Source organism: Mobula hypostoma, chromosome 20 (genome assembly GCF_963921235.1).
Source record: "Mobula hypostoma chromosome 20, sMobHyp1.1, whole genome shotgun sequence".
Taxonomy (NCBI): domain Eukaryota; kingdom Metazoa; phylum Chordata; class Chondrichthyes; order Myliobatiformes; family Myliobatidae; genus Mobula; species Mobula hypostoma.
Genome location: NC_086116.1, coordinates 3,018,200 through 3,045,274, shown reverse-complemented (window position 1 = coordinate 3,045,274; position 27,075 = coordinate 3,018,200). Strand labels below are relative to the sequence as shown.

The 27,075-nt window shown below is 46.1% G+C and overlaps 1 protein-coding gene across 1 annotated transcript in view; it reads left to right on the top strand.

The window, feature by feature from the left end:
* Positions 1–25,966, top strand: part of hal (histidine ammonia-lyase) — a 56,513-nt gene extending 30,547 nt beyond the window's left edge. Inside the window, exons 16-20 of the mRNA XM_063072243.1 lie at positions 7,104–7,269; positions 10,746–10,880; positions 23,738–23,846; positions 24,226–24,295; positions 25,413–25,966. Coding sequence (XP_062928313.1) covers positions 7,104–7,269; positions 10,746–10,880; positions 23,738–23,846; positions 24,226–24,295; positions 25,413–25,541 — 609 coding nt within the window. The 3' untranslated portion in view covers positions 25,542–25,966. The remainder of the gene's footprint in view (positions 1–7,103; positions 7,270–10,745; positions 10,881–23,737; positions 23,847–24,225; positions 24,296–25,412) is intronic.
* Positions 25,967–27,075: the final 1,109 nt, after the last annotated feature.

The following is a 27,075-nucleotide window of genomic DNA, read 5'->3' as shown; positions in this document are numbered from 1 at the left end:
TGGTGTGTCCATATCCCAGAAACCATCTGCTGGTGTGTCCATATCCCAGAAATAATCTCCTGGTCCGGTCTCCATGTCCCAGAAAGCACATGCTTTCTGTGTGATCCAGCCCCTAGCTGTTCTACTAATTGTGAGTTGGTTGAAAGCTCAAAGTAAATTTATTATCAAAGTTCATATATGTCACCATATACAGCCCTGGGATTCATTTTCTTATGGAAAACTCAATAAATCTTTAGAATTATAAACATGACAGAATCAATGAAAGACCGCCCAGCTCAGGCTTTCAAGCAGACTGCAGAATTCACTTCAGTTCAATACAAGTTTAATTGTCATTTAGCCATACAGGAATACTCCTGAATACAGCCAAATGAGACAGCATTACTACGGGGTCAAGGTACAAAAAAGTACATTAATAACAGTCATACACAGTAAGCACACACAAGATCACAATCATGTAATAAGACTCCCGAGGCCTCGACTGGATGGACACGTCAACAAACCCATATAGAATATCAGTAAAAATACAACGAAGAGTGTGAGTGTGTGTGTGTGTGTGTGTGTGTGTGTGTGTGTGTGAGTGTGTGTGCGCGTGTGTGTGCGCGTGTGTGAGTGTGTGTGTGTGTGTGTGTGTGTACGTGTGTGGGTGTGTGGGTACGTGTGTGTGTACGTGTGTACGTGTGTGTGTACGTGTGTGTGTACGTGTGTGTGTGTGTGTGTGTGCATGTGTGTGTGTGTGCGTGTGAGTGTGTGTGTGCGTGTGTGTGTGCGTGTGTGTGTGTGTGCGCGTGTGTGTGTGCGCGTGTGTGAGTGTGTGCGTGTGTGTGTGTGCGTGTGCGTGTGCGTGTGTGTGTGTGCGTGTGTGTGTGTGCGCGCGCGTGTGTGTGTGTGCGTGTGTGTGTGTGCGTGTGTGCGTGTGCGTGTGCGTGTGTGTGTGTGCGTGTGTGTGTGTGTGCGCGCGCGTGTGTGAGTGTGTGTGTGTGTGTGTGTACGTGTGTGCGTGTGTGGGTACGTGTGTGTGTACGTGTGTACGTGTGTGTGTACGTGTGTGTGTACGTGTGTGTGTATGTGTGTGTGTGTGTGTGTGTGTGTGTGTGTGTGTGTGTACATGTGCGCGCTTTGAGGCCCTGTCCTCGCCTGTACGCTTGACTCCCGCCAGGCGAACCTGTGGCTTTGAGGCCCAGTCCTCGCATATACAAGCAGAAATAGATTAGTAAATTTACAACCAGACAAATATATATACATGGTTCAGACTCCCCACAGTCTACTTTAAACCTACAGTCGCCTCAACTGTGCTATGCCGCCCCTGGTAGAGCCTGATGGCACGGACGCTTCTACACCAGCAGCTGAAAAGCAAGCGATCCTGCAGCTTGAGGCCCGAGTGAAACTCTGGGAGGGCAGCACTGACTCCGTTTTGGAACTCCCCCCCCGCCCCCCCGGTGAAGAGCGGCGGCTTCATCCCCTCACTCAGAGCTGCTGCAAAGAGACGACACCGTGGCTTCAGGCCCAATCCTCTGTATGACCGAGGACTCAGCCCCCTCCATTCGCCCCTCCTCACATCCAATAAATCAACCAATCGAGCTTGCGGCGTACCAGATTAACACGGTCCAAAGGGAGTTGGTGATCACAAGAAAAGTGACCATGACAACCAGATTAACACGGTCCAAAGGGAGTTCGTGATCACAAGAAAAGTGACCATGACAACCAGATTAACACGGTCCAAAGGGAGTTTGTGATCACAAGAAAAGTGACCATGACAACCAGATTAACATGGTCCAAAGGGAGTTCGTGATCACAAGAAAAATGACCATGACAACCAGATTAACACGGTCCAAAGGGAGTTTGTGATCACAAGAAAAGTGACCATGACAACCAGATTAACACGGTCCAAAGGGAGTTTGTGATCACAAGAAAAGTGACCATGACAGCCACTCACTATTTGACCGTAAACCTCCACCTGCTCCAGCAGCAGCTCCTTCGTTGTCCCCGCCAGCGAGCAACTCGCGGATGGGGAAAGCCCGCAGTACTATAAGTTGTTAACGTATAGCAGGATCTTGCGATCATTGGATGTAAGTTTAAGTAGAACGGTAACACCTTTTGTTGACGCCGTAGAAGCTGCTGTGACCAGTTGTGCCGCCATCTTGACAGTAGCAAACTATGCAAATACAAGAGAAAAAAATAATAATAATAATAAAAAAAGCAATAAATATCGAGAACGTGAGATGATGAGTCCTTGAAAGTGAGCCCATAGGTTGTGAGGACATTTCAGTGATGGGGCAGGTGAAATTGAGTGAAATTATTCCCTCTGGTTGAAGAGTCTGATGGTTAAGGGTTAATAACTGTTCCTGAACCTGGTGGTGTGGGTCCTGAGGCTCCCGTACCTTCTTCCTGATGACAGCAGTGAGAAGCAAGTGTGTCCTGGGAGGTGAGATCCCTGTTGATGGATGTTGCTTTCCTGCGACCGTGCTCCATGTAGGTGTGCTCAGTGTGGGGAGGGCTTTACCCGTGATAGACTGGGCTGTATCCACTACTTTGTGTAGGATTTTCCATTCGAGGGCATTGGTGTTTCCATACCAGGCTGTGATGCAGCCAGTACCACACAAATGTAGAAGTTTCTCAGAGTTTTAGATGTCATCTAAATCTCTGCATACTCCTAAGGAAGGAGAGACGCTGCTGTGCTGGGCCCAGGACAGGCCCTACAAATTAATAACACCTGGGAATTTCAAGATGCTGACCCTCTCCACCTCTGATACTCCAATGAGGATGTCGTGGACCTCCGGTTTCCTTCTCCGGAGGTCTATAACCAGCTCCTTGGTCTTGCTGACATTGAGTGAGAGGTTGTTGTTGTGGCAACACTCAGCCAGATTTTCAGTCTCCCTTCCTCATGCTGATTCATCACCACCTTTGATTTGGCCTGCGACAGTGGTGTGATTAGTAAACTCGAATATGGCACTCGAGTTGTGCTGAGCCTCACAGTCACAGTGGGAGGGGGAGAGGGCTTCTGCAACAAATGATATTGACAATTCTAATGAAAATTTACCCCGATAATTTAAATGAAAATAATTAAATGTATTTGAGTTGCCTCCATTAAAAATATTAAGCACCTTTCCCCTTTACAAGGCTTCCTCTCAGTTGGAAGAATAGTACAGGACCACAATGTCTGTACTGTATACAATACCAACATTAACTGAATCTCTCCTGCCTGCATGTGATCCACATCCCTCCATTCCCAGCAGATTGATGTCTTTGTCTAAATGTCCTTCGAATGCCTCTTTTGAACATTCATTCATCTCCACCCCTGGAAGCCTCTGCATAGAAACACTTGCACCTCATCTTTCCTTTAAACTATTTCCCTCCCCTTTCCTTTAAACTATTTCCCTCTCCTTTCCTTTAAACTATTTCCCTCACCTTTCCTTTAAACTATTTCCCTCCCCTTTCCTTTAAACTATCCCCCTCACCTTTACTTTAAACACTTGCCCCTCAACTCCCCTCTAAACTATTCCCCCTCACCTTTCTTTTAAACTATTCCTCCCACCTTTCCTTTAAACTATTTCCCTCCCCTTTCCTTTAAACTATTTCCCTCCCCTTTCCTTTAAGCTATTTCCCTCCCCTTTCCTTTAAACTATTTCCCCACCTTTCCTTTAAACGATTCCCCCACCTTTGCTTTAAACTATTTCCCCACCTTTCCTTTAAACTATTCCCCTTTCCTTTCCTTTAAACTATTCCCCCTCACCTTTCCTTTAAACTATTCCCCTTTCCTTTCCTTTAAACTATTCCCCTCACCTTTCCTTTAAACTATTCCCCCTCACCTTTCCTTTAAACTATTCCCCTCACCTTTCCTTTAAACTATTCCCCCACCTTTCCTTTAAACTATTCCCCCCACCTTTCCTTTAAACACTGTCCCGCCCCTTTCCTTTCCTTTAAACTATTCCCCTCACCTTTCCTTTAAACTATTCCCCTCCCCTTTCCTTTAAACTATTCCCCTCCCCTTTCCTTTAAACTATTCGCCCTCCCCTTTCCTTTAAACTATTCCCCTCCCCTTTCCTTTAAACTATTCGCCCTCCCCTTTCCTTTAAACTATTCCCCTCCCCTTTCCTTTAAACTATTCCCCCTCCCCTTTCCTTTAAACTATTCCCCTCACCTTTCCTTTAAACTATTCCCCCCACCTTTCCTTTAAACTATTCCCCCCACCTTTCCTTTAAACACTGTCCCTCCCCTTTCCTTTCCTTTAAACTATTCCCCCCACCTTTCCTTTAAACACTGTCCCTCCCCTTTCCTTTCCTTTAAACTATTCCCCTCACCTTTCCTTTAAACTATTCCCCTCCCCTTTCCTTTAAACTATTCCCCTCCCCTTTCCTTTAAACTATTCCCCTCACCTTTCCTTTAAACTATTCCCCCCACCTTTCCTTTAAACACTGTCCCTCCCCTTTCCTTTCCTTTAAACTATTCCCCCCACCTTTCCTTTAAACACTGTCCCTCCCCTTTCCTTTCCTTTAAACTATTCCCCTCACCTTAAGTGTGTGCCCTCGAACCTGTGTCACACCTGTCACGGGGCTTTCAGGCATGTATCCCAAACTGTCAGCTCGGGAACTGCAGGACTTGACTTGAGTGAGGGTAGGACCTGTCAGGGGTAACAGAGTAATCACAAAATAATCTGCAGATGCTGGGATTAAAGCAACACTCACAACACGCTGGAGGAACTCAGCAGGTCGGGCAGCATCCGTGGAAACGAGTCGACATTTCAGGCCTGACGAAGGGTTCCGGCCCGAAACTCACTGTTTCCACGGATGCTGCCCAACCTGCTGAGTTCCTCCAGCGTGTTGTGAGGGGTAACAGAGGAAATGTGTCTGGAGTCAGAAGCAGGTTTGATCATTGTATGTGCCAGAAGTGTTAGGGGAGCTCCTTAATGAATACTTTGCTTCAGTATTCACCAGCAAAAGGGACCTTGTAAAAGGACAGTGTAAAACAAACTGATATGCTGGAACATCTCAGTGTTAAGAAAGAGGGTGTGCTGAAACTTTTCACAAACGTTAGGATAGATAAGTCCCCAGGGCCAGATGGGATATACCCCAGGTTACAATGGGAAGTGAGGGAAGAGATTGCTGTGCCTGTGGTGAGGATCTTGGTGTCCTCACTGGCCATGGGAGTAGTGACAGATGATTGGACAGTGGGTAATGTTATTTCTTTCTTCAAGAAAGTGAGTAGGGTTAATGCTGGGAATTATAGACCAGTGAATTTAAAGTCAGTGGTGGGAAAATTAATGGAGATGATTCAGAATTTACGAGTATTTGGAGAAGCATAGTATGATGAAGCATCATCAACAAGGCTTGGTGAGGGACAGGTCAGGCCTCATGAGCCTGATTAAATTCTTTCAGGATGTGACAAAGTATATTGATGAAGATATTCGAGTGGTGTATATGGAATTTATACCTATGGTTTAAGGTGTTTGATAAGGTTCCTCATGGTAGGCTCATTCAGAAAATGATGGGGCAGCAGATCCAGGGAACCCTGGTTGTGTGGATAGAGAGCTGGTTTGCCCATAGGCAGAGGGCAGTAGATGATGCGGAGAATTCGGTCTGGAGGTCAGTGACCAGTGGTGTTCCACAGGGATCTGTTCTGATGCCCTGCTCTTTGTGGTTTTCACAAATGACTTGGATGTGGAAGTAGAAGGGTGAGTTAGTGGTCTGCAGATGACACAAAAGTTGGTGGAATTATGGATAATGGAGAAGGTTGTCATAGGTTACTGTAGGACATTGACAAGATGCAGAGCTTGGCTGAGAACAGGCAGATGGAGTTCACTCCAGAGGAGTGTGAACTGATTCACTGCGGAAGGTCGAATTTGAAGACAGAACACAGGGTTAATGGCAGCATTCTTAGCAGCGTGGAGGAACAGAGGGATCTTGGGTTACATGGCCTTAGATCCCACACAAGTTGATAGGGTAGTTAAGAAGGCGTGTGGTGTGTTGGCCTTCATCGGTCAGGGGGTTGAGTTCAAGAACCACAAGGTAGTGTTGCAGCTCTATGAAACCCTGGTTAGCCCACACTTGGAGTATTGTGTTCTGTTCTAGTCATCTCATTATAGGAAGGATGTGGAAGCTTTAGAGAGGATGCAGAAGAGATTTACCTGGATGCTGCCTGAATTAGAGAGCATGTCTTATGAAGATAGGGCTAGGGCTTTTCTCTTTGGAGCGAAGAAGGATGAGAGACGATGTGATAGAGGTGTACAAGATTATAAGAGCATGGATTGAGTGGATAGTCAGGGAGTTTTGCCAAGGGCAGAAGTAGCTAATATGAGGGGGGGAAATAACTTTAAGGTGATTGGGTGAGAGTACAGGGGGAATGTCAGAGGTAAGTATTTTACACAGAGATGGGGCGTGCGTGGAATGTCCTGGCAGAGGCAGATACATCAGCAACATTTAAGAAACCCTTAGACAGGCAGATGGATGATAGAAAATTGGAGTGCTATGTAGGAGAGAAAGGTTAGATTGAACTTAGAGTTAGTTAAAGGATCAGCACAATATTATAGGCCGAAGGGCATGTACTGTGCTGCTGTGTTCTACATTTCATTAGGGATAGAGATTCTGGATTGTGCACTTCTGGGAAAGCAAAGTGGCAGCAAATCCACAGAGGAAAATTGAGACCACAGTTTTCATTGGTCAGGAGGAGGTCAGATAATTTCATGTCAACAAAACTCACAAAGGTCAGTTCAGACCAAGCCAGTTTGAGAATTTAAGACTTTGAAAGAGATAATTAAGAAAAAACCTGGTTATGACAGAACTTGGGAATGAAGTAGGCTCATGGAGAAATCAGACAGTCACCAGTGGCCAAGCAATCTCCGTATGTGCTGTGAGGTACCCGAGGCGTCATCTGCAGGTGCAGGACCCTGTATTCAATAGTTGCTGCTTTATTTATAGAGTACTGATATAGATATTTTAAAAATGTCAAGTGAAATATTAAAGTGGATGAAATAGATTTTTGAACTTTGTCAACGTCTCTTAACAGCAGCAGCCACAATGTCTGGAAAGGAATTCCTGTTCATGTGGACTGTTATTGGGTCATCAGGAGTGCAGTGATAACCTGGGAGATTGATTGTTTTGTTTCCACAGGCCCTCGACTATCTGGCGATCGCCATTCACGAGCTGGCAGCGATCAGTGAGCGGCGCATCGAGAGGTTATGTAACCCGTCCCTGAGTGAACTGCCCCCCTTCCTGGTTAACGAAGGCGGCCTGAACTCTGGCTTCATGATTGCTCACTGCACAGCGGCCGCCTTGGGTGAGTCACGGTCTGATCCTCGGAAAATCAGGCACTGCTCACTAGTATGTCACTGCACTGTAGTGAGGCCCTCGGTTAGTTGGCTGTCACCAGGAGAAAGGAGCAAAGGACTGGGCTGGATGTGACAAGTGTGAGGTGATGCATTTGGGAAGACAGAGGGACCTTGGGGTACAAGTCTCTCAGTCCCTTATAGTGGCTGCAGTCCACCATGTTTACCTGCAGTTGAGTCAGTCCCAGAAAATAAACCACCTCCCTCTTGCCTTGAACCTAGGCTGAGGTGTCTGAGACACCATCACCAGGGAACAACAATTCTATCTGCACAATCTGTTCTGTCTATTCTATCTACCAGTTTTACTTATCCTATCTATCTACTGGGGTCTAGAGGAGGTTCCCAAGGATGATTTGGGGAAGAAAAGGTTGAAGTATGAGGAGTGTTTAATGGCTCTGGGCTGTACTGACTAGAGTTTAGAAGAATGGTGGGGGGTGGGGGGTGGGGGGGGGTGGTCCCATAGAATCCTACCGAATATTGAAAGACCTAGGTAGGCTGAACATAGAGAGGATGTTTCCACTAGCTGGGGGGTCTAGGATAAGAAAACACAGCCTCAGAATAGAAGGACATTCCTTTAGCAGAGATGAAGAGAAGTTTCTTTAGCCAGAGGGTGGTGAATCTGTGGAATTCGTTAGCTGTGGAGAACAAGTCATTAGGTATCTTTAAAGTGGAGATTGACAGGTTCTTGATTAGAAAAGAGCATCATGGGGAGTAGGCAGGAGAACAGGGATAATCTGTCGTGATTGAATATCAGAGCAGACTTGATGGGCTGATGAACTCAACTCTATTCCTGTGTCTTGTGGTCTTACTCCTATCACCTGTGCTCCTTATCCATCTCGTAATATGGATCCATCCGTACATTCTCACACACGTATGACGGACGTATGCTATCTGGATATCAAGTGGAGTTTATTGTCTTGTGCGCTAGTGTGGTGAGGTAAATCTAGTGTGGTACAGTAAATCTTTTTGCAGTAGCATCACAGACACGTAGGTACAGACAATTGTACAAGATTATACCACACAGTGAAAAAAGATCCAGAAAGAAGACCCGAGGGTAAAGAAAAGACACAGACAGAGATAAGTCCATGGTAGTGAGAGGTGGTCTGTAGTGTTCTGTTGCTGAGGTAGGGTTAGGCTTCTGCAGGTTAGTTCAAGAACTGAATGGTTGAAGGGAATTTGCTGTTCCTGAACGTGGTGGTGTGGGACTACGGGCTTCTGTACCTCCTGCTGATGGTAGCTGTGAGAAGATTAGATTTTTCAACATTAGCCTTATTTGTCACATATAGAATACATTGAAACATAAAAGTCAAATGCATCAATTGCACCAAATCAAATCAGTGAACATTCTGCTGATACGTCACCTCTCTTCCGACGTGGACATAGCATGCCTACAACTTACTGACCCTAACCTGTAAGTCTTTGGAACGTGGGATGAAATTGGAGTATCCAGGGGAAACCCACGTGGTGACGGGGAGTGGGACAAACGCCTTACAGGAAGCAGCAGGAACTGAACCCTAATCGGTGATCACTGGTGCTGTAGAGTGATTGTGCTCACCACTACGCTACTGTGCTGCCCGGATGGTGGGCATCCTTGATGTTAGATGTCACCTTCCTGAGACAGTGGCTCTTGTTGCTGTTAACACAGGGAATGACTTGCCTCCTCTGCAATTATCACCACTGGCTCTTTTCCTTCCTCCTTGAAGTGGCTTGGATTAAATCTCACCCAGAATTCTGCTCTGTAAGCCCCGTGATCTCTCAGCGGGGTACTCTGTTTCCACCTGCATGACCCTGGCATGAGATGGCCCATTCCTTAGCAGGGTACTGCCATCAGTCCCCATTCCATTTCACCAGCTACCTCGGTGATAACAAACCTGATTCTGATTCCCATCGCCTGCCGCCCACGTTGGCACTGGAGTTAATTCCCTGAGCTTTGCACTTGACGCAATAAGTCAGAGTGTAGATTAAAGTTAAACGCTACTGTCCAGTAAATCCCGCCCCCTGTACAGGCACCTGTCACCTCCCGTGGTAGAACTGATCCAAGCCTGTGAATCAGCTGAGGTGAGTGAAACTTGCTCCAGGTCAATGTCACCGTTCAACTATCTGAGATATCGGTTAGGCCCCATCTGGAATATTGCCTGGCGTTCTGGCCACCACACAGTGGGAAGGGTGTGATTACCCTGGATAGGGTGCGGAAGAGAATCACCAGGATGTTGTCTTGGATGGAACATTTCCATAACAGGAGGCTGGATAGGCTGGGTTCATTGTTCCCGGAGTGGAAGAGACTGAGGGGTGAGATTATGAAGGTATGTAACATTATGATAAGGACAGATAGGGTAGATAGAGCTGTTGTTGCCCAGTGACGGTGTCTCAGACAAGATGGCATACATCTGAAGAGAGCTGGTTGAGTGTGAACTTCTCTGGAGATATTTTCTTGCTGGGTGGTGGAGTTTGGAACATGAAGAGGCAGTGAAGGCGGATGCTCTCACAACACTTAAGAAACAAGAGACAATGGAATGTTAATTCCTTTAACTCACATCAGATCTGCTGCCTTCTGTGCCTTGACTGGTTGTCAGTGCACCTCAGAAGAGAAACTGAGATGAGTATAGTCGGCTGCAATGCTCAGTATGGATGGTGTGGGTTGAAGGGTCTGTTTCTGCTATATATCTCTGACTGAAGGGTGAAGGAAGCAGGGTAGACAGCACCTGTGGAGAAGGAAAGGGAACTAATTAATGGGTTAGGTCAGGGGTAGTGAACCTTTTGAGAACGTTTGTTCAAATTGATGATAATCTTCAAAAAAATACTGTCATGTGCCATGGTAATTTGAGCAGAGGTTATCATTAATTGATGAATTAGTCACAATAATTATGGCTTTTTTAAGGAAAAAGGATTAGTTCTGTGGCTTATATATGAATGTTCATTGTTTTGCTGTTAAATGTACAGAAGACACCGATAAGTGAAATAAGTGAAACATTTTAGGAAGTCTGTTCAAAAATCATTTAAAAAGACAATTGAAAACAACATAGTTCTAAATAATATTGTTATTGAGCCTCACATACTGTACAGCTTAAGAAATATGAGCGTGAGTATTTCCAAACGTATCACCCAATGTCACGCGTTTTCACAACCGTCTAGCTGGCACCAGACCAGGGTGGGACGGTTCCTGTGAAAACATCTTACTGTTCCTAGGTTGTTAAAAGTCATTCACTGCTTCATTTGGCAGTATAGGTAATCGTTATATATCTTTTTATTTTGGGTGGGGTTTAAGGAATTGAAGGTTGGTACTGCATGGTGTGTGGCAACAAAATTTTTGTGTGTGCCATAGATTTGCCGCTCCATCCAAGGTTTGCTTATTTCTGGTTCAGAAATGATTGTTGCTATTATCCTTCCATTACCGGTTTGGTTTGGAAATAAATATTTTAATCTCCAGTCTCTGAGAACAAGGTCCTGTGCCACCCGTCGTCTGTTGACTCGCTGTCCACCAGCGCTGCCACTGAAGACCACGTCTCCATGGGAGGATGGGCCGCCAGGAAGGCGCTGAAAGTCATCGAGCACGTGGAGCAAGGTGAGACAAGCTCCCAGTGTCTGGGATACTCTGCAGCCATTGGGAAGAGATCGAGCACGTGGAGCAAGGTGAGACAAGCTCCCAGTGTCTGGGATACTCTGCCAGGCATTGGGAAGAGATCGAGCACGTGGAGCAAGGTGAGACAAGCTCCCAGTGTCTGGGATACTCTGCCAGGCATTGGGAAGAGATCGAGCACGTGGAGCAAGGTGAGACAAGCTCCCAGTGTCTGGGATACTCTGCCAGGCATTGGGAAGAGATCGAGCATGTGGAGCAAGGTGAGACAAGCTCCCAGTGTCTGGGATACTCTGCCAGTCATTGGGAAGAGATCGAGCACGTGGAGCAAGGTGAGACAAGCTCCCAGTGTCTGGGATACTCTGCAGCCATTGGGAAGAGATCGAGCATGTGGAGCAAGGTGAGACAAGCTCCCAGTGTCTGGGATACTCTGCCAGTCATTGGGAAGAGATCGAGCACGTGGAGCAAGGTGAGACAAGCTCCCAGTGTCTGGGATACTCTGCCAGTCATTGGGAAGAGATCGAGCATGTGGAGCAAGGTGAGACAAGCTCCCAGTGTCTGGGATACTCTGCCAGGCATTGGGAACAGATCGAGCACGTGGAGCAAGGTGAGACAAGCTCCCAGTGTCTGGGATACTCTGCCAGCCATTGGGAAGAGATCGAGCATGTGGAGCAAGGTGAGACAAGCTCCCAGTGTCTGGGATACTCTGCCAGGCATTGGGAAGAGCTGGGAAATGCTGCTCATTTATTTCCTTATGTTCATTATGTTCTCCTCAAAAACAGTTCAGCATGGAGAGAGGATGAGTCATTCCTTAATTTGTAGCCAGTTCACTAGTATTAAGTAACAGATGATGTTAGGCTGTTTAATCTCGGTCTGTGTCACCACTGAGTAAAATTGTGGCAGAACAGAGAGAATCCTTCTCTCCCGCCCTGTCAGTGATTCCCTCAACAAGGCAAAATCCTTCAGTGTCCTGTCTTGAGTATTCTTGCAAGTTTGGTATCTTAGATAGAGAGTTCGTTTAACCCAAGAAATTCTCCTCTTCCCTGTTGAGAAGTCCTGACTTTGAAGCAGAGAATTTAAGCCCCAGCCAGGGGAACCAGAATCATAGCACTGAATTGGAATTAGGATTGTATTATTATTGTCACATTACCGAAATGTAGCAGAAAGCTTGTCTTGCTTTGATTCATACTGATCAAATCATTACACTGTGCATTGAGGTAGTACAAAGTAAAACGATTCATGCAGATTAAAGCGTCACAGCTGTGGAGGAGGAGCAGCACACGAATACAATAAGCTGCAAGATCATGATGAGGTAGATTGTGAAGTCAAGAGCCCATCTCATTCTACTAAGGAACCATTTCATAGACTTATAACAGCAGGGTAGGAGCTGTCCTCAAGCCTGGTGGTGGGTCCTTTGAGGCTTTTGTATCTTCTGCGCGAGGAAAGGAGAAAATGTTCAGAGTTGGTGAGGTCTTTGATAATGCTCGTTGATTTACTGAGTCGTGAGAAGTATGGACGAGACACTGCTTTCTGAGCTGTGTCCACAACTTTCTGCTGTTTCTTGCAGTCACATGCAGAACAGTTGCTGTACTAAGCCATTATGCATCAACATAAGATCCTTTCTGTGACCTTGTTCAGCTCTCAAGGGACTTGTTTTTGATAAACTCGCCTTTAATCCATGTAAACCCGAGAGTGCTGGCCCAGAAAGACACATGGTCCTCCCAAGTCTGGTTGGCACAGTGCACACGGCTTCCACATGCTCTGACCAGATTCTACATTGGCCTGCTTGTGTGTTACTGTTCAGTGAACCAGAAATCCCTCAGTACCTGTGCTCTGTCTGCTGAATGTTCACTGGCTGGATCGTGGGGTGAGAGGACTGTAGTGTTAGGAGAGCTTGAATAGAAAAGGGCACCTTTTCTCAGGCCTTTAGCAGAGTGGGAAGCGATTGCACTTATTTGGGATTCTGAGTTTACCTTCTATTGTGCAAAGGGAATAGTTTCACATTGTGGTTCACCTGCTGTATTCTCTGTGACCATTTGCACGCCCTTCCACACTCCCCTTCACGTCATCAGCAAACCCAGTGACCTTGCAGTCAGTATTTTCTGACTCGGTGGCATCCAGGGGAACTGGCTAGTTGGATAAAGATCGGCTATATTTGTCACACATACATTGAAACGTGCAGTGAAGTGCGTCATTATGCATCAACGATCAACGTAGTGCAAATGTGCTGGTGCGCATGTGCCTGCAAGTGTCGCCATGCCAACAGAGCATGCCCACAACTTGCCCAAACTGTACATCTTTGGAATGTGAGAGGAAACCAGAGAGGCAATGGGAAACCGTTGGATTGAAGGTTACAGGCCAACGCTGACAGGTGGGGTTAGTTTGGATGGAACATCTTGGTTAGAATGGACCAGTTGGGCCAAAGGACCTGTTTCTGTGTTGCATGGCTCTGACTTTACACACGTTGCAAATACTGGTGTTCCCAGCTCCTGTCCTAGCACACCGCCAGTAGCCCAACGCCCACCATTTCACCAACAGTTTGTGATCATATATACACGTCTCCCAGGCCCAGTCTCCCAAGTCTTCACCTAGTGTAATGTAAGACTGTGACCATAAGAGATAGGAACAGAATTAGGCCATTCAGCCCATCGAGTCTGCTCAACCATTCAATCATGGCTGATATTTTTTCCATCAGCATTCACTTTCCCTCTCCCCAACCCTTAACGGCCTTACCAATCAAGAACCTATCAATCCTTAAATGCCCCCAGTGACCTGACCTCCACAGTCCTCTAGCAACAAATTCACCATCTTCTGACTCTTTATCTCACATTCCATTAATCTTCGGCTCTGCACTCAGATCCTACTAATGAAATATCCTCACCTTGTCCACTTTATCCAGGCCCTTCATTACCCGGTACGTTTCAATGAGATATCCTCTCATCTTTTTGAATTCTTTTGAGTATAGGTCCAAAGATATGAACAGCCCTTCACACATTAAGCCCTTAATTCCGAGGATCATTCTTGAAAACCTCCTCAGGACCCTGTCCAGGGTCAGCACTTCCTTTCTCAGGTACGGAGCTCAGAATTGCTCACGGACTTCCGATGCATCTAACCAATGGTATATCCTCCGTGCTGTGTCTAAATGGAAGAAATTAGGGTAGGGTTAAATTGGGGTTGTCAGAGTTTCCTGGGACAGCACTGCTCCAAATAAAACGTATAAAACTGTAGAAGTATATGCCTGTTTAAAAGTCCTCGTGTTCTTGAATGTTAACATAATTTTTGCCTTCTTCACTACCTACTCAGCAGCATTATACTGATCCCTGGTTCTGCTGCATAATACAGCTAGTCAAACGTTGTAAGAGATGTGACCACTGTAACTCTCCATTTAGTGAACTCTCTGGGCTACTGTAAACAGCTGCAGTGTGCACCAAGTTTGCTGAATGTCTTGTGGCAACACAACAAGCCTGTTCCTACTGGACCATCTCACAGTGATTCCATTGGATACACCACCATGACTCCACCCTGAGACGAGACCAGGGAACTTGGGAGTTTCTTCACTCAGCTGATGGCAGTTCACAATATGGACTATGTCCACCTTTGAGCTTTGGTAAACCTTTCCTTGGCTCTCATGCAGCCCATGGCAACTGGCTTTCCTCTGCCCATCCCCCAGCCCTGAGGAGGCAGGGTACCATCCGAAAGATATTGAACACCTGAGCACCAAATCTCTTCCTCAGTGTACTCTGGCCATGTTGCTCATCTCTGACACCTTCCCCACCTCAACTGCCCCTCATTTAGAACGAGAAGAAAGGCCACATGCTGTTACTGTTTTTTCATCCCTGCACATCATCCTTTTTTAGGAAGATACAAACCCAGAAACAGAAGTAGGAATAGGCCATTCAGCCCCTTGAACCTGCCTCTTCGTTTGGTTAGATCGTGGCTGCCCTGACCCCAGCCAAGGCTCCTCTTTCCTGTAACTCCTCACTCTCCTCTGGACTAAATCCCTGCCTCCCTCTCTCAACTGTTCAGTGACTCCACATGCACAGCTGCCTGTCAGCGAGAATTCCTGACATTCTCAGCCCCTTGAGAGGAATCATTTTGAATAGAAAATTTGTGCGTTCTTGTCAGAAAATAGGCAAGGCTAGCAGTTTAGAGAACTTGGTTTTCATGGGATATTGAGGTCTGATAAGGAGGAAGAAGGAGATGCATAGCAGGTATAGGCAGCAAGCAACAAATGAGGTACTTGAGAAGTATGAGAAACTTCAGAGGGAAATCAGGAGGACTAATAGAAGGCATGAGGTTGCTCTGGCAGACAAGGTGAAGGAAAATCCCAAGGGCTCCTACAGATACATTAAAAGCAAAAGAATTGCAAGGGGCAAAACTGGTCTCAAAGATCAGAATGGTCATCTATGCAAGGAGCCGAAAGAGATGGGGTGGGGGGGGAGGTTGGTGGGGGAGGATCTTTAATGGATGTTTTGCATTTGAGTTAACTCAGGAGACATAACGCAGTCTGTAGAAGTGGGGCAAAGCAGCAATAAAATCATGGCGGAGGCCCGTGTAAAAATTACAGGGACCTTAGCAGAGGTATTTAAAACATTCTTAGCCTTGGACGAGGAGCTGGACTGCTGCTGGATGGCTAATATCATTCCGTTGTTCAAGAAAAGGTCTCAGAATAAGCTGGGAAATTCAGTGGTGGTTGCAGGTTCGATTTCAACAGTTCAGGGAAATTTGGATACTGCATGGATGGGAGGGGTAGGGAGCATTATGGTCCAGGTGTGGGTCGATGGGACTAGGCAGAATAACAATCCAGCACAGAATAGATGGACTGAAGGGCCTGTTTCCTTGCTTAAGTGCTCTATTTTGCACCTCCAGCTGAGAGGGTGATACCTTCCTCTGAAACCCTCCCCCCACAGGCCCCTGATTCAAGGTACCGTCATAGAGGGAATGTCTGCCTGGCGTCCACCCTGTCTGTCCCCATGTTTCATGAAGATCACCTCTTATTCTTCTGGACTGGCCCAACTTCCTCAATGTTTCCTCATAGGACAGCTCCTTTATTCCACGTATTAGTCTTCTCCAAACTGCTCCCAGTACAGGTGTGCTGTCACTGAAGTCATGCATCATCACAGCAAGGCCTCCCTCCGTTTCCCCTCTTGTTGTTGTCCATGCCGCACTGGCAGACTCTTGTGCTTCATACGTGAGGACACGCAGGCCTTCCTCTGGAGTCAGTGAGCCCGAGTCAGTCCTCAGTCATGGGCAGCAGAGCAGTTGCTTTACCAATCCATTATTGGTGCTTCAGTAAAAATTGGTGAAGGTCAAAGGGGACATGCTGAACTTGTGTAGCCTCCTGAGAAAGTAGAGGTGTTGGTGAGCCTTCATGGCTATGATATCAACGTGGTTGGACCAGGACAGGCGGTCGTTGATGTTCACACTTAGGAGCTTGAACCTCAACACTATTGGTGTAGCTGGGAGCTTGTGCACCACCTCCCCTTCCTGAAGTCATTCACCAGCTCTTTTGTTTTCCCCCCCACACATCCAAAATACATGTGGATCAGAGGTAGTTTGTTCACTGTAAACTGCTCTTGGTGTGAGTGGGTTTGAGAGGAATGTGGGGAGAATAAATGACCTAGGATTCATGTAAATGGGTGATTGGTAGTTGCCATGGGCCAGAGGGTCAGTTCCTGTGCTCTGTGGCTCTTTCCCTGTATGGACGAACAGACGTAGAGAATGATTAGATAGTCTGACTGGTTCACCAGCAGTGGGGTGGAAGTAGCAGCAAGTTAAGGGTTAAGGTGGTGTACTGAAAGAAGCAATGAGCAGACATCATGCAGTCACCCTAGCTAAACATGGGCACCAAGTTAAACTTTTGGTTCAAGCCTGGGATCCAAGGTCACCAGTCACAGCAAGACAAGCAAGCATACAAAAGATTGCAAATAACTCAGTTAGTTTTCCTAATTCTCATGTATTATTGATCTTTCATGCATGGATTTTAGTACCTAAAATATCTATTACAATTGGTACTTAAGTATGCAAATAGTACACATCTTGGCACATGGCCAAGTGGTTAAGGCATTGGACTAGCGACCTGAAGGTCGTGAGTTCGAGCCCCAGCCGAGGCAACGTGTTGTGTCTTTGAGCAAGGCACTTAATCACACATTGCTCTGCGATGACACTGGTGCCAAGCTGTATGGGTCCTAATGCCCTTCCCTTGGACAACATCGGTGGTGTGGAGAGGGGAGACTTGCAGCATGGGCAACTGCTGGTCTTCCATACAACCTTGCCCAGGCCTGCGCCCTGGAAAGTGAAGATTTTCCAGACACAGACCCATGGTCCCGCAAGACTAACGGATGCCTTTACTTTAATACACATCCATGCAAATAACGGGATTCACAGAGGCAGAGAGTTTTTATTGAATCAATACCTGTTTAACAACTGGCGATTTGAGCTGCAACTTCAGAGCAATTGAGTGACAGACTGACTGGTTCTGCTTGTGCACAGGTGAACAGACTGTGATTGACGAATGAGTGCGGGCTGTCAGATGTCAGGTGGGGGTCAGAGTCCACTGGGCTGAGCTGGCCTTGTTGGGGGGTGGTGGTGTTGTTGCACCGCCCAGTAGTGGCTTAGGGAGGGGGGTTATGCATCGAGAAGTGGCTGAGCTGGGGGGGGGGAGTGATGGGGTGAGCGGACGCTGCAGGAGGAGTGGGGGGGGTGGTTGTGCAGCTGGAAGTGGCTGAGGAGGGGTGTGGTGCAGCTCAGTCTCATAGAAACACAGAAAACCTACAGCACAATACAGGCCCTTCGGCCCACAAAGTTGTGCCGAACATGTCCCTACCTGAGAAATTACTGAGGGTTACCCATAGCCCTCTATTTTTCTGAGCTCCATGTACCTATCCAGGAGCCTCTTAAAAGACCCTATCGTATCCACCACCACCATTGCCAGCAGCCCATTCCACGCACTCACCACTCTGAGTAAAAAAACTTACCCCTGACATCTCCTCTGTACCTACTTCCAAGCACCTTAAAACTGTGTCCTCTTGTGGCAACCATTTCAGCCCTGGGAAAAAGCCTCTGACTATCCACGTGATCAATGCCTCTCATCATCTTATACACGTCTCATCCTCCGCCGCTCCAACGAGAAAAGGCTGGGTTCACTCAACCTATTCTCATAAGGCATGCTCCCCAATCCAGGGAACATCGACGAAGGGTCTCGGCCTGAAACGTCGACTGCACCTCTTCCTATAGATGCTGCTTGGCCTGCTGCGTTCACCAGCAACTTTGATGTATGTTGCTTGAATTTCCAGCATCTGCAGAATTCCTGTTGTTAACATCCTTGTATATCTCCTGTGCACCTTTTCTATGGTTTCCACGTCCTTCCTGTAGTGAGGCGACTGAACTGAGCACAGTACTCCAAGTGGGTTTTGATCAGGGTCCTATACAGCTGCAACATTACCTCTTGGCTCTTGAACTCAATCCCACAATTGATGAAGGCCAATGCACCATATGCTTTCTTAACCACAGAGTCAACCTGCACAGCAGCCTTGAGTGTCCTATGGACTCGGACCCCAAGATCCCTCTGATCCTCCACACTGCCAAGAGTCTTACCATTAATACTATATTCTGTCATCATATTTGACCTACCAAAATAAACCACCTCACACTTATCTGGGTTGAACTCCATCTGCCACTTCTCAGCCCAGTTTTGCATCCTATCAATGTCCTGCTGTAACCTCTGACAGCCCTCCACACTGTCCACAACACTCTCAACATTTGTGTCATCAGCAAGTTTACTGGCTTCAGGTCTCTCTTTTTTCTCGGCCAAGTGAAAAATAAAAGAAAAACTGTGAAGGTGTTAGAAATCTGAGATAAAATGCTGGAAAGACTCAGCAGCTGAGGGGTGAGGGCATTAACTTTGCAGGTTGAATCGTTGATAAAAGGGGCTGGAGAGTTGGGCTGTAGCAGGGTGGGTTTTGCTGGAGTCCTTGTCACTTGGCACGGTCAGGAATGGCTGTGCTTGTCCTGGGATGGTCACCGGGCCTGGACTCAGTCTTGAGCTGGTGTGTTGCTCCACTCAGTTAACCATATTAATATTCTGTACACTGCAAGTGTATAGAGATAACTGAGTTTCTGTGTATCTGTGCTTGACTCCTGAAGGCGTCTACGAGAGTTCTTATTGGTGAAGAGATGTGCATGGCATTGTAGAGGAAGAAGCAGTGGTTTATGAAAGAAGATTCATGTAGTTTATCCTTTCCAGCTATCTGCCTCTCCTGTTCCCTCAGACCCCACCACCTGCTGGATAAAAATGATTTTCCTTTCCTCCCATCTACCCTGACAATGAGCCTTGCCCCAAAAGTCCATCTAACAAAAGCCATATGTTGTCCATTACCCCTCCACACATTAAAGATTCAAATCAAGCCCTTGGAAAACATGGGACACTCCTAATGTCTGGAAAGCCACCCCTGGGTGACAGCAGATATTGCCTTGACCTTGCCAGCAAAACTGTTAGCCAACAGAGGAGATTGAGAATTCAGCTATGGCTGGAAGCTCGTGGGAATATATGAAATAAGGTAGCTAGAGAGTGGCAGGTATGACGTGGGCATCACAAAGTTGTGGTTGAAAGATCACATCTGGGAGCTTATGGAAAGGACAGTCAGGTAGGCAGCAGGGATGAGGTGGCCCTGTTGGTAAAAAAAAGAAATCAAATCCTTAAAGAGGTGGCGTAGGATCGGAAGATATAGAATCATATAGGTAGAGTTAAGAAGTTAAAAAAAACCCTGATGGGAGTTATGTACAGGCCTTCGGAGAGTAGCCAAGAAGTGGGGTACAAGTTACATAGGAAAGGTGTGTACAAAGTGCCATGTCACCATGGTCATGGAGGGTTTCAATATGTAGGTACATTGGGACAATCAGGTTGGGGCTGGATCCCAGCAGAAAGCACTTGTAGAATGCCTACGAGATGGCTGTGGCAGGTTCTGATTGAGTGCAACTGAAAAGCAGTTCTGGATTGGGAGTTGTGTAATTAACCAGATTTGATTAGGGAGCTTAAGGTAAAGGAACCTTTAGGAGACAATGATCATAATATGATAAAATTTACACTGCAGTTTGCGAAAGTGAAGTTAGAATCAGATGTATCAATATTACAGTTGAGTAAAGGAAATTACAGGGGCACGAGAGAGGAGCTGGTCAAATTGATTGGAAGGGGACACTAGCAGGGATGCCAGTACAGCAGCAGGGGGAGACACAGAATTGGTTCATCCTAAAGAAGAAGCAGCTTTCTGAAGGGATGGTGAGGCAACCATAGATGACAAGGGAAGTTAAAGAGAGCATAAAAGCATATTGTATAACAAAAGCTAGCGAGGAGCAAAAGGATTGGTAAGATTTTTAAAACAAATAGAAGACAACTAAAAAAGCAACAATGATAGAAATGAATAAAGTAAGCTAGCCAGTAATCAAAAAAAGAGGATACCAAAAGTTTTTCAGATATATAAAGAGTAAAAGAGAGGTGAGAGTAGATATCGGACCGCTGGAAAATGATGCTGGAGAGGTATAGTAATGGGAAACCGAAGAAATAGCGGAAGAACTTTCTAAGTACTTTGCCTCAGTTGTCACTGTGGAAGCCGCTAGCAGTATGCCAGAAATTCAAGAGCCTCAGGGATCAAGTGAGTGTAGTCACTATTACTAAGGACAAGGTGCTTGGGAAGCTGAAGGATCTGAAGGTAGATCAGTCACCTGGACCAGGTGGACTACACCCCAGGGTTCTGAAGAGGTAGCTGAAGAGATTGTAGAGGTATTAGTGGTGATTTTTCAAGAATCACTAGATTCTGGAATGGTTCCAGAGCAATGGAAAATTACAAATGTTACTCCACTCCTTCAAAATGTAGGGGAAGCAAGAAACAGTAACTTATAGGCCAGTTAGCCTGAATTCAGTGGTTAGCAAGAGGAATCAGGTAGTTTGCCGAGTCCATTATTAAGGATGTTTCAGGGTACTTCAAGCACACGATTAAAAGGGCTGAAGTCAGCGTGGAAATTCTGTGTGACAAATCTGTTGGAATTATTTGAAGAAATAAGAGGCAGGATAGACAAACAAGATAAGAGCCTATGATATTACAGGAAAGGTACTAGCATGGACTGCAGATTGGCTGACTGATGGGAGGAAATGAGTGAGACTAAAGCAGGCCTTTTTCTGGTTGGCTGCCAGTGACTGGTGGTGTTCCACAGGGGTCGATGTTGGGTCTGCTACTTTTCATGATATTTGTTAATGATCTGAATGGCAGAATTTACGGCTTTGTCGCCAAGTTTGCAGACAAGACACGATGAAGTGTCAGGTAGCGTTGAGGAAGCAGGGAGTTTACAGAAGGACTTGGACAGATTAGGAGAATGGACAAAGAAGTTGCAGATGGAATACAGTCTAGTTATGCACTTTGGTAGAAGGAATAAAAATATAGACTATTTTGTAAACAAGGAACAGATTCAAAAATTGGAGGTGCAAAGGGATTTGGATCCTTGTGCAGGATTCTCTAAAGGTTAAGTTGCTGGTTGAGTCATTGGTAAAGAGGGCAGATGCAATGTTAGCATCCATTTCAAGAGGAATAAATTACAAAAGCAGGGATGTAATGTTGAGTGATCATAGTTCAGAAGCAGTATATCTAGTAGAATATCTAGTAGTTCTGTGAACTTCCCTCAAAACATTGCCGTATATCGCCAGTGGCATCTGGGATCGAGATATTAGTAGAACTAGCATCAAATAAAGCTGAGGCTTTATAAGGCATTGGTCAGACCACACTTGGAGGATTGTGAGCAGTTTTGGGTCCCTTACCTGAGAAAGGATGTGCTGGTAGTGGAGAGGATCCAGAGGACATTCACGAGAATGATCCCAGGAATGAAAGGGTTAATGTACTGTATGAGGAGTGGCTCTGGAACTGTACTCCTTGGAGTTCAGAAGAATGAGGGGAGAGTTCATTGAAACCTGTAAGATATTGGAAGGCCTAGATAGAGTGGATAGGGAGAGGATGTTTCCTATCATGAGGGAGTCTAAGACCAGAGGGCACAGCATCAGATTAGAAGTGTGTCTGTTTACAACAGAGATGAGGAGGGATTTTTTTAGCTAGGTGATGGTGAACCTGTGGAATTCATTGCTACAGACTGCTGTGGAGGCCAAGATATTGGGTATATCTGAAATGGAGGCTTGAACATACACAGCACAGGTACAGGCTCTTCAGCCCTCACTGTTGTGCTGAACAAGTAAATTAGTCATCAAAAGCATCAACACTGTTAATAGGTTGATAGGTTCTTGATTAGTAAGGGCATCAAAGGAGAATGAGGTTGAGAGGGAAAGTAAATCAGTCATGATTCAATGGCGGAAGACTGGATGGGCCAGATGACCTACTTCTGCTCCTGTGGCATATGGTCTGCTAGGCAGCACTGACTGCTGTCCTACTGATGCTTTGCGGTCCGCGGCCCGATGGCTGGGGACTGCTGTGCTAGGCAGCACTGACATCTGTCCTACTGATGCTTTGCGGCCCGGTGGTTGGGGACCGCTGTGCGAGGCAGCACTGACTGCTCTGGAGGCAAGGTCTCCCTACAGCACATATTTCAGAGCGCTGGAGAGAATTTGCCACTAAACCCTCTTAATCCACCAGCAGGATAAGTGAGCCAACACTGGTGTCCTCTCCCCGGCCAAATCACTCACTCGCCTGCAGCACATGTTTGATTGTGAACATCAGTCTCAGGAGGACAGGAAACAATTCAGAGAGGGTTATCTCAGTTTCTGGGGAACCCCTGGGAGAAGGAGAATTCAGGATGGTAAGGAAATTCGACGTATCTCCAGTGACCCTCACCGGTCTTTATAGACACACCATCCTATCCAGATGCATCATGGTTTGTCAGAGCAGCTGCTTTGCCCAAGAGCACTAGAAACTGCAGAGTTGTGGACACATCCCAGTCAATCAGGCAAAGCAGGCTCCTCTCCATTATCCTCACTTCCCAGTGCCTCGGTAAAGCAGCCAGCATAACCAAGGACCCCTTTCACCCTGGACTTTGTGTCTTCTGCCTGATGGGAGAGCAGAAGAGGTAGAGGTCTGAGAACGTGTACCACCAGTCTCATGGGCAGCTGATCAGACTCTTGAAAGGACCTCGTCTGCTAAAGGATGTGCTTCTGATCTCCCAGTCTACCTTGCACTGCACTTTGTCTCGACTGTAAGGCTGGATTCTCTATTCTGTTTACCTTTCAAAAGTAGTTATGTATGACATGATCTGCTGGGATGGCACACAAAACAATCTATTCACTTTATATTGGTGCCTATGACAATAATAAGCCAATTCCTGATCCTCATGGCCATTTAATGCAGTGCAGGGACTACACTGCCTTCATCCCACCATCCACCATCTCTCTGCCTCCCATGCCTTATCAGCCACCTCAGAACCCACAGACCTGGATCAGAAGCAGATCATTCGCAGTCCCAGGACAGTGCCCAGGGAATGGTTGGAAAGTGTAGATACTCTTCAAGGGTAAACTGGAGAAGTACTCGGCAGAGGGGTCAGACGTTACGGTGGTAGTTGGGGCAAAGTGAGGCTTGGTTGCCAAACACCAGCATTGGCATGGATTTAGGGTGAGTGACCCATTCCTCTGCGATCACCACGTTGGCAGTTTTTGATGAGATGCTGTGGGTGGGCCTATATTCTGTTAAAGTGCTGACCCTGTCAGAAAGTTTTTTGATACCGAAAAAGGATCTTGCATTCTGCTGATATGTCAATTACAGTTTTGATGATGTTATTTGGACAGCTTGTTAAACCCCATTTTGACTGTGTGTGCCTAAACTGGATAATTGAAGATTGACTGTTTCTGTTTCATTCAGTGCTCAGCATCGAGCTACTTGCTGCTTGCCAGGGGATCGAGTTTCTGCGGCCTCTCAGGACAACCACTCCTCTGGAAAAGGTCTACGATCTGGTCCGTTCCATCGTGAGGTATGTTTGGAGTGATGACTGACTCACTTTTTTTTAAAAGATTAGCTTTATTTAGAACACATGCTTCAAAACGTACAGTGAAATGTATTGTTTGCATCAAATTAAATCAGTGAGGATGTGTGGGGAGCAGCCCGCAAATGTCGCCCGGCTTCCAGCGCTGACTACAACTCATTAATCTTAACCCATGGGAGGAAACCTACATGGTCATGGGAAGAATGTACAAACTGCTTACAGGTAGTAGCAGGACTCGGATCCCAATCTTCCAGCTGACCGTTGTAAGGTGTGGTGCTAACCGCTAAGTTATGGTACCACTTCACGTCGGAGTGCTGACTGGGATTGCTGCAAGCCAGTTCATGTTTTGTTGCTCTCCACTTTCCAGGCCCTGGATCAAAGACCGATTCATGGCACCGGATATTGATGTCATCCATCGTTTGCTGCTGGAGCAAAAGGCAAGTTGGTACCTCCGACATTGACAGATGATAAAAATGTCCAACCTTCTGTGTCCTCACTGGCCACAGGAGCAATACCAGATGATTGGAGGGTGACAAATATTATTCCTTTGTTCAAGAGATGGAGTAGGAAAGACCAGTGCGTCTTTCTTCAGTGGTGAGCAGATTATCAGGGAAGATTCTTAGAGACCGATTTACGAACATTTGGAGAAGCATCGTCTGATTAGAGATACTCAGCAGGCCTTTGTGAGGGGCAGGCCATGCTTCACAAGCCTGATCGAATTCTGTCCTTGGTCACTGCATTATTCCAGGCTATTCAAGAATTCAGTCCAGAAGAAGATGCAAACAGGGATCTGAGTTGGGCTGGCTGATTAATGAAGGGTCCTGATTGGTACGGCAGATAAACGGAATGTTGATCCGTATGTGGGAATGTGACACCTTTGCGATCACTGAGTCATGGCTGAATACAGGGTAGCTCAATGTTTCAGGGTTTAGAAGTTTCAGACAATATTCACTACAGTAACGTCAAAGGATGTCGTAGAAAGATCTTCAAATGAGGTCATGTGGGTAGAGTTCAGAAATTAACAGGGGCGAATGATTTGCTGAGGTTATACTGCAGGCTACCTGACAGTCAGTGGGAACTGGAAGAGCAGATATGTATAGTGACTCACAGAAAGGTGGTGGAATAATTAGCAGGAGGTTTCACCATATCAGTGGTGGATAAAACTAGAGGACATGGGTTTGGGGAAAGGGGCAACAAGTTTAGAGGGGATCAGAGGGGGATCTTTTTCACCCAGGGTTGGTGAGTACCTGGGATGTCCTGGTGGAGACAGTGCTTGCAGACATTTTACTGGTAGCATTTATGTGCCGAGATAAACTCTGGTATTACTTAAGCATGTAGAGCTGTGGACAAGGTGCTGAACGGCCTGGCTCCGTGCTGTACAACTTTATGATTGTCTAGTCTAGGGGTATGAGATAATGATCTAGTGTGATTAGTAGAGTATGACTAAGGGCCAAATTCTTGCCTCATACCAGGGCAAGTCTCTACAACTGCTCTCAAATGTGGCAGCCATTCTTTGGTGTTCCTTCCTCGGTGACAATCTCCTTCTCCCCACAGGTTTGGGAAGTGGCTTACCCATACATTGAGAAGTACCGATTAGCCAAGCTGCCTGAGGCCAGGCCTGTCTCGCCAACCGCCTTTACCCTGCCGCCAGACTCTCCCTCCAAACGAGCTCGTAAAGAGTAGCTCCTCCCCAGCCATCTGTAGCCTGATCAGAACCAAATTGTGTGAATCTTCTGTAATATATTTTCACAAAACTGTGCAGTGCAGTGTTTAAAGGTAATGTTTGCAAGGTAACTAAAAGACAAATTAATTTTATAAATGGTTATGTGTTTATATAATAAATTAATATAATTTTATAAATTGTTAAATTGTCAAAAAAGCATTGACATTACTTAATACTCTAGTGATTGAAATGATCAACAATGTATCTCAGTATCCAAGTCAGAAGATCCAAGAGATCTAGTGTTTCTAGCCTGATCCTTTTAAGATTGGACCTTGGTGTAATTAGGCACAATTATTTCAATATTAGCACTTGCAATATAATAACCATTACATAATTCAGTGTTTTTAGTAATAAATATTTGGAACATTGCTCCCATCTCTTACTTTGATTTACTTCAGTCTCTTGGTCTTGTTTTTCTGCATTCATTACTTGTTTGAAAATCAAAATTTGGCAAATGTTGGAAGTCTGAAATACGACAATAATTACAGGAAACACTCAGCTAACCAGCAGCATTTGAGGAGGAAGAAAGAGTGAGATCAAAGACTGGGAAAGGAGAAAACAATCTGAAGTTGCAGGTGGGATGGTGAGGACACAGAGGTTGAGCTCAGATTTGCCACTGTTAATGCGTAGGAGCAGAATGAAGCTATTCAGTCCATTGAGTCTGTTCTGCTGATTCAAGGCTAGTATTTTTGAACCGCATTTATCCGCCTTAACCTTCTTACCAATCAGGAACCTGTCAGTCTCTGCTGTGCTTCATCTGCCCTTTTTCCAATCTTGGTTACAGCATGAGGTAACCAGCCAACTTGACCTCCACAGCCGTCTGTGGCAACAAATTCCACAGATTCATCACCCGGCTGGCTGAAGAAATTCCTCCTCACCTCAGTTCTAAAGACACATCCCTTCAGTTCTAGGCTATGACCTCAGATCGTAGACTCTGCTACTAATGGAAAACTAATGGAAACATCCTCTCTTTAAGTTTCAAAGAGATACCTTCTTCATCCTTCCGAACTTCATTGAGTACGGGCTCAAAGACATTAAAAACTCCTCATATATCAAACCTTTCATTCCTGCAGTCATTCTTGTGAACCTTGTCTATGCCAGCACCTCTCTCCCTAGACACAGGGCTGCCAATTGTTCACAATGTGATTTAATAGAACATAGAGCACAATACAGGCCCTTTGGCCCACACTGTTGTACCCTCCATCTTTCTATCATCCATGTTCCTAAGAGTTTCTTAAATGCCCCTAGTGTATCTGTCTTTACCACCACCCTTGGCAAGGTGTTCCACACACTCACCACTCTCTGCAAACTTAACCCTGATGTCCCCTCCGATACTTGCCCCCAGTCACCTTAAAATTATACCCCCTTGTATCAGCCATTTGTGCCCTGAGGAAAAGTCTCTGGCTATCTACTGGATCTGTGCCTCTCGTAGAACTCCATTAAGTCACCTCTCATTCTCCTCCTCTCCAAACCTACTGTCAATAATACATGCTC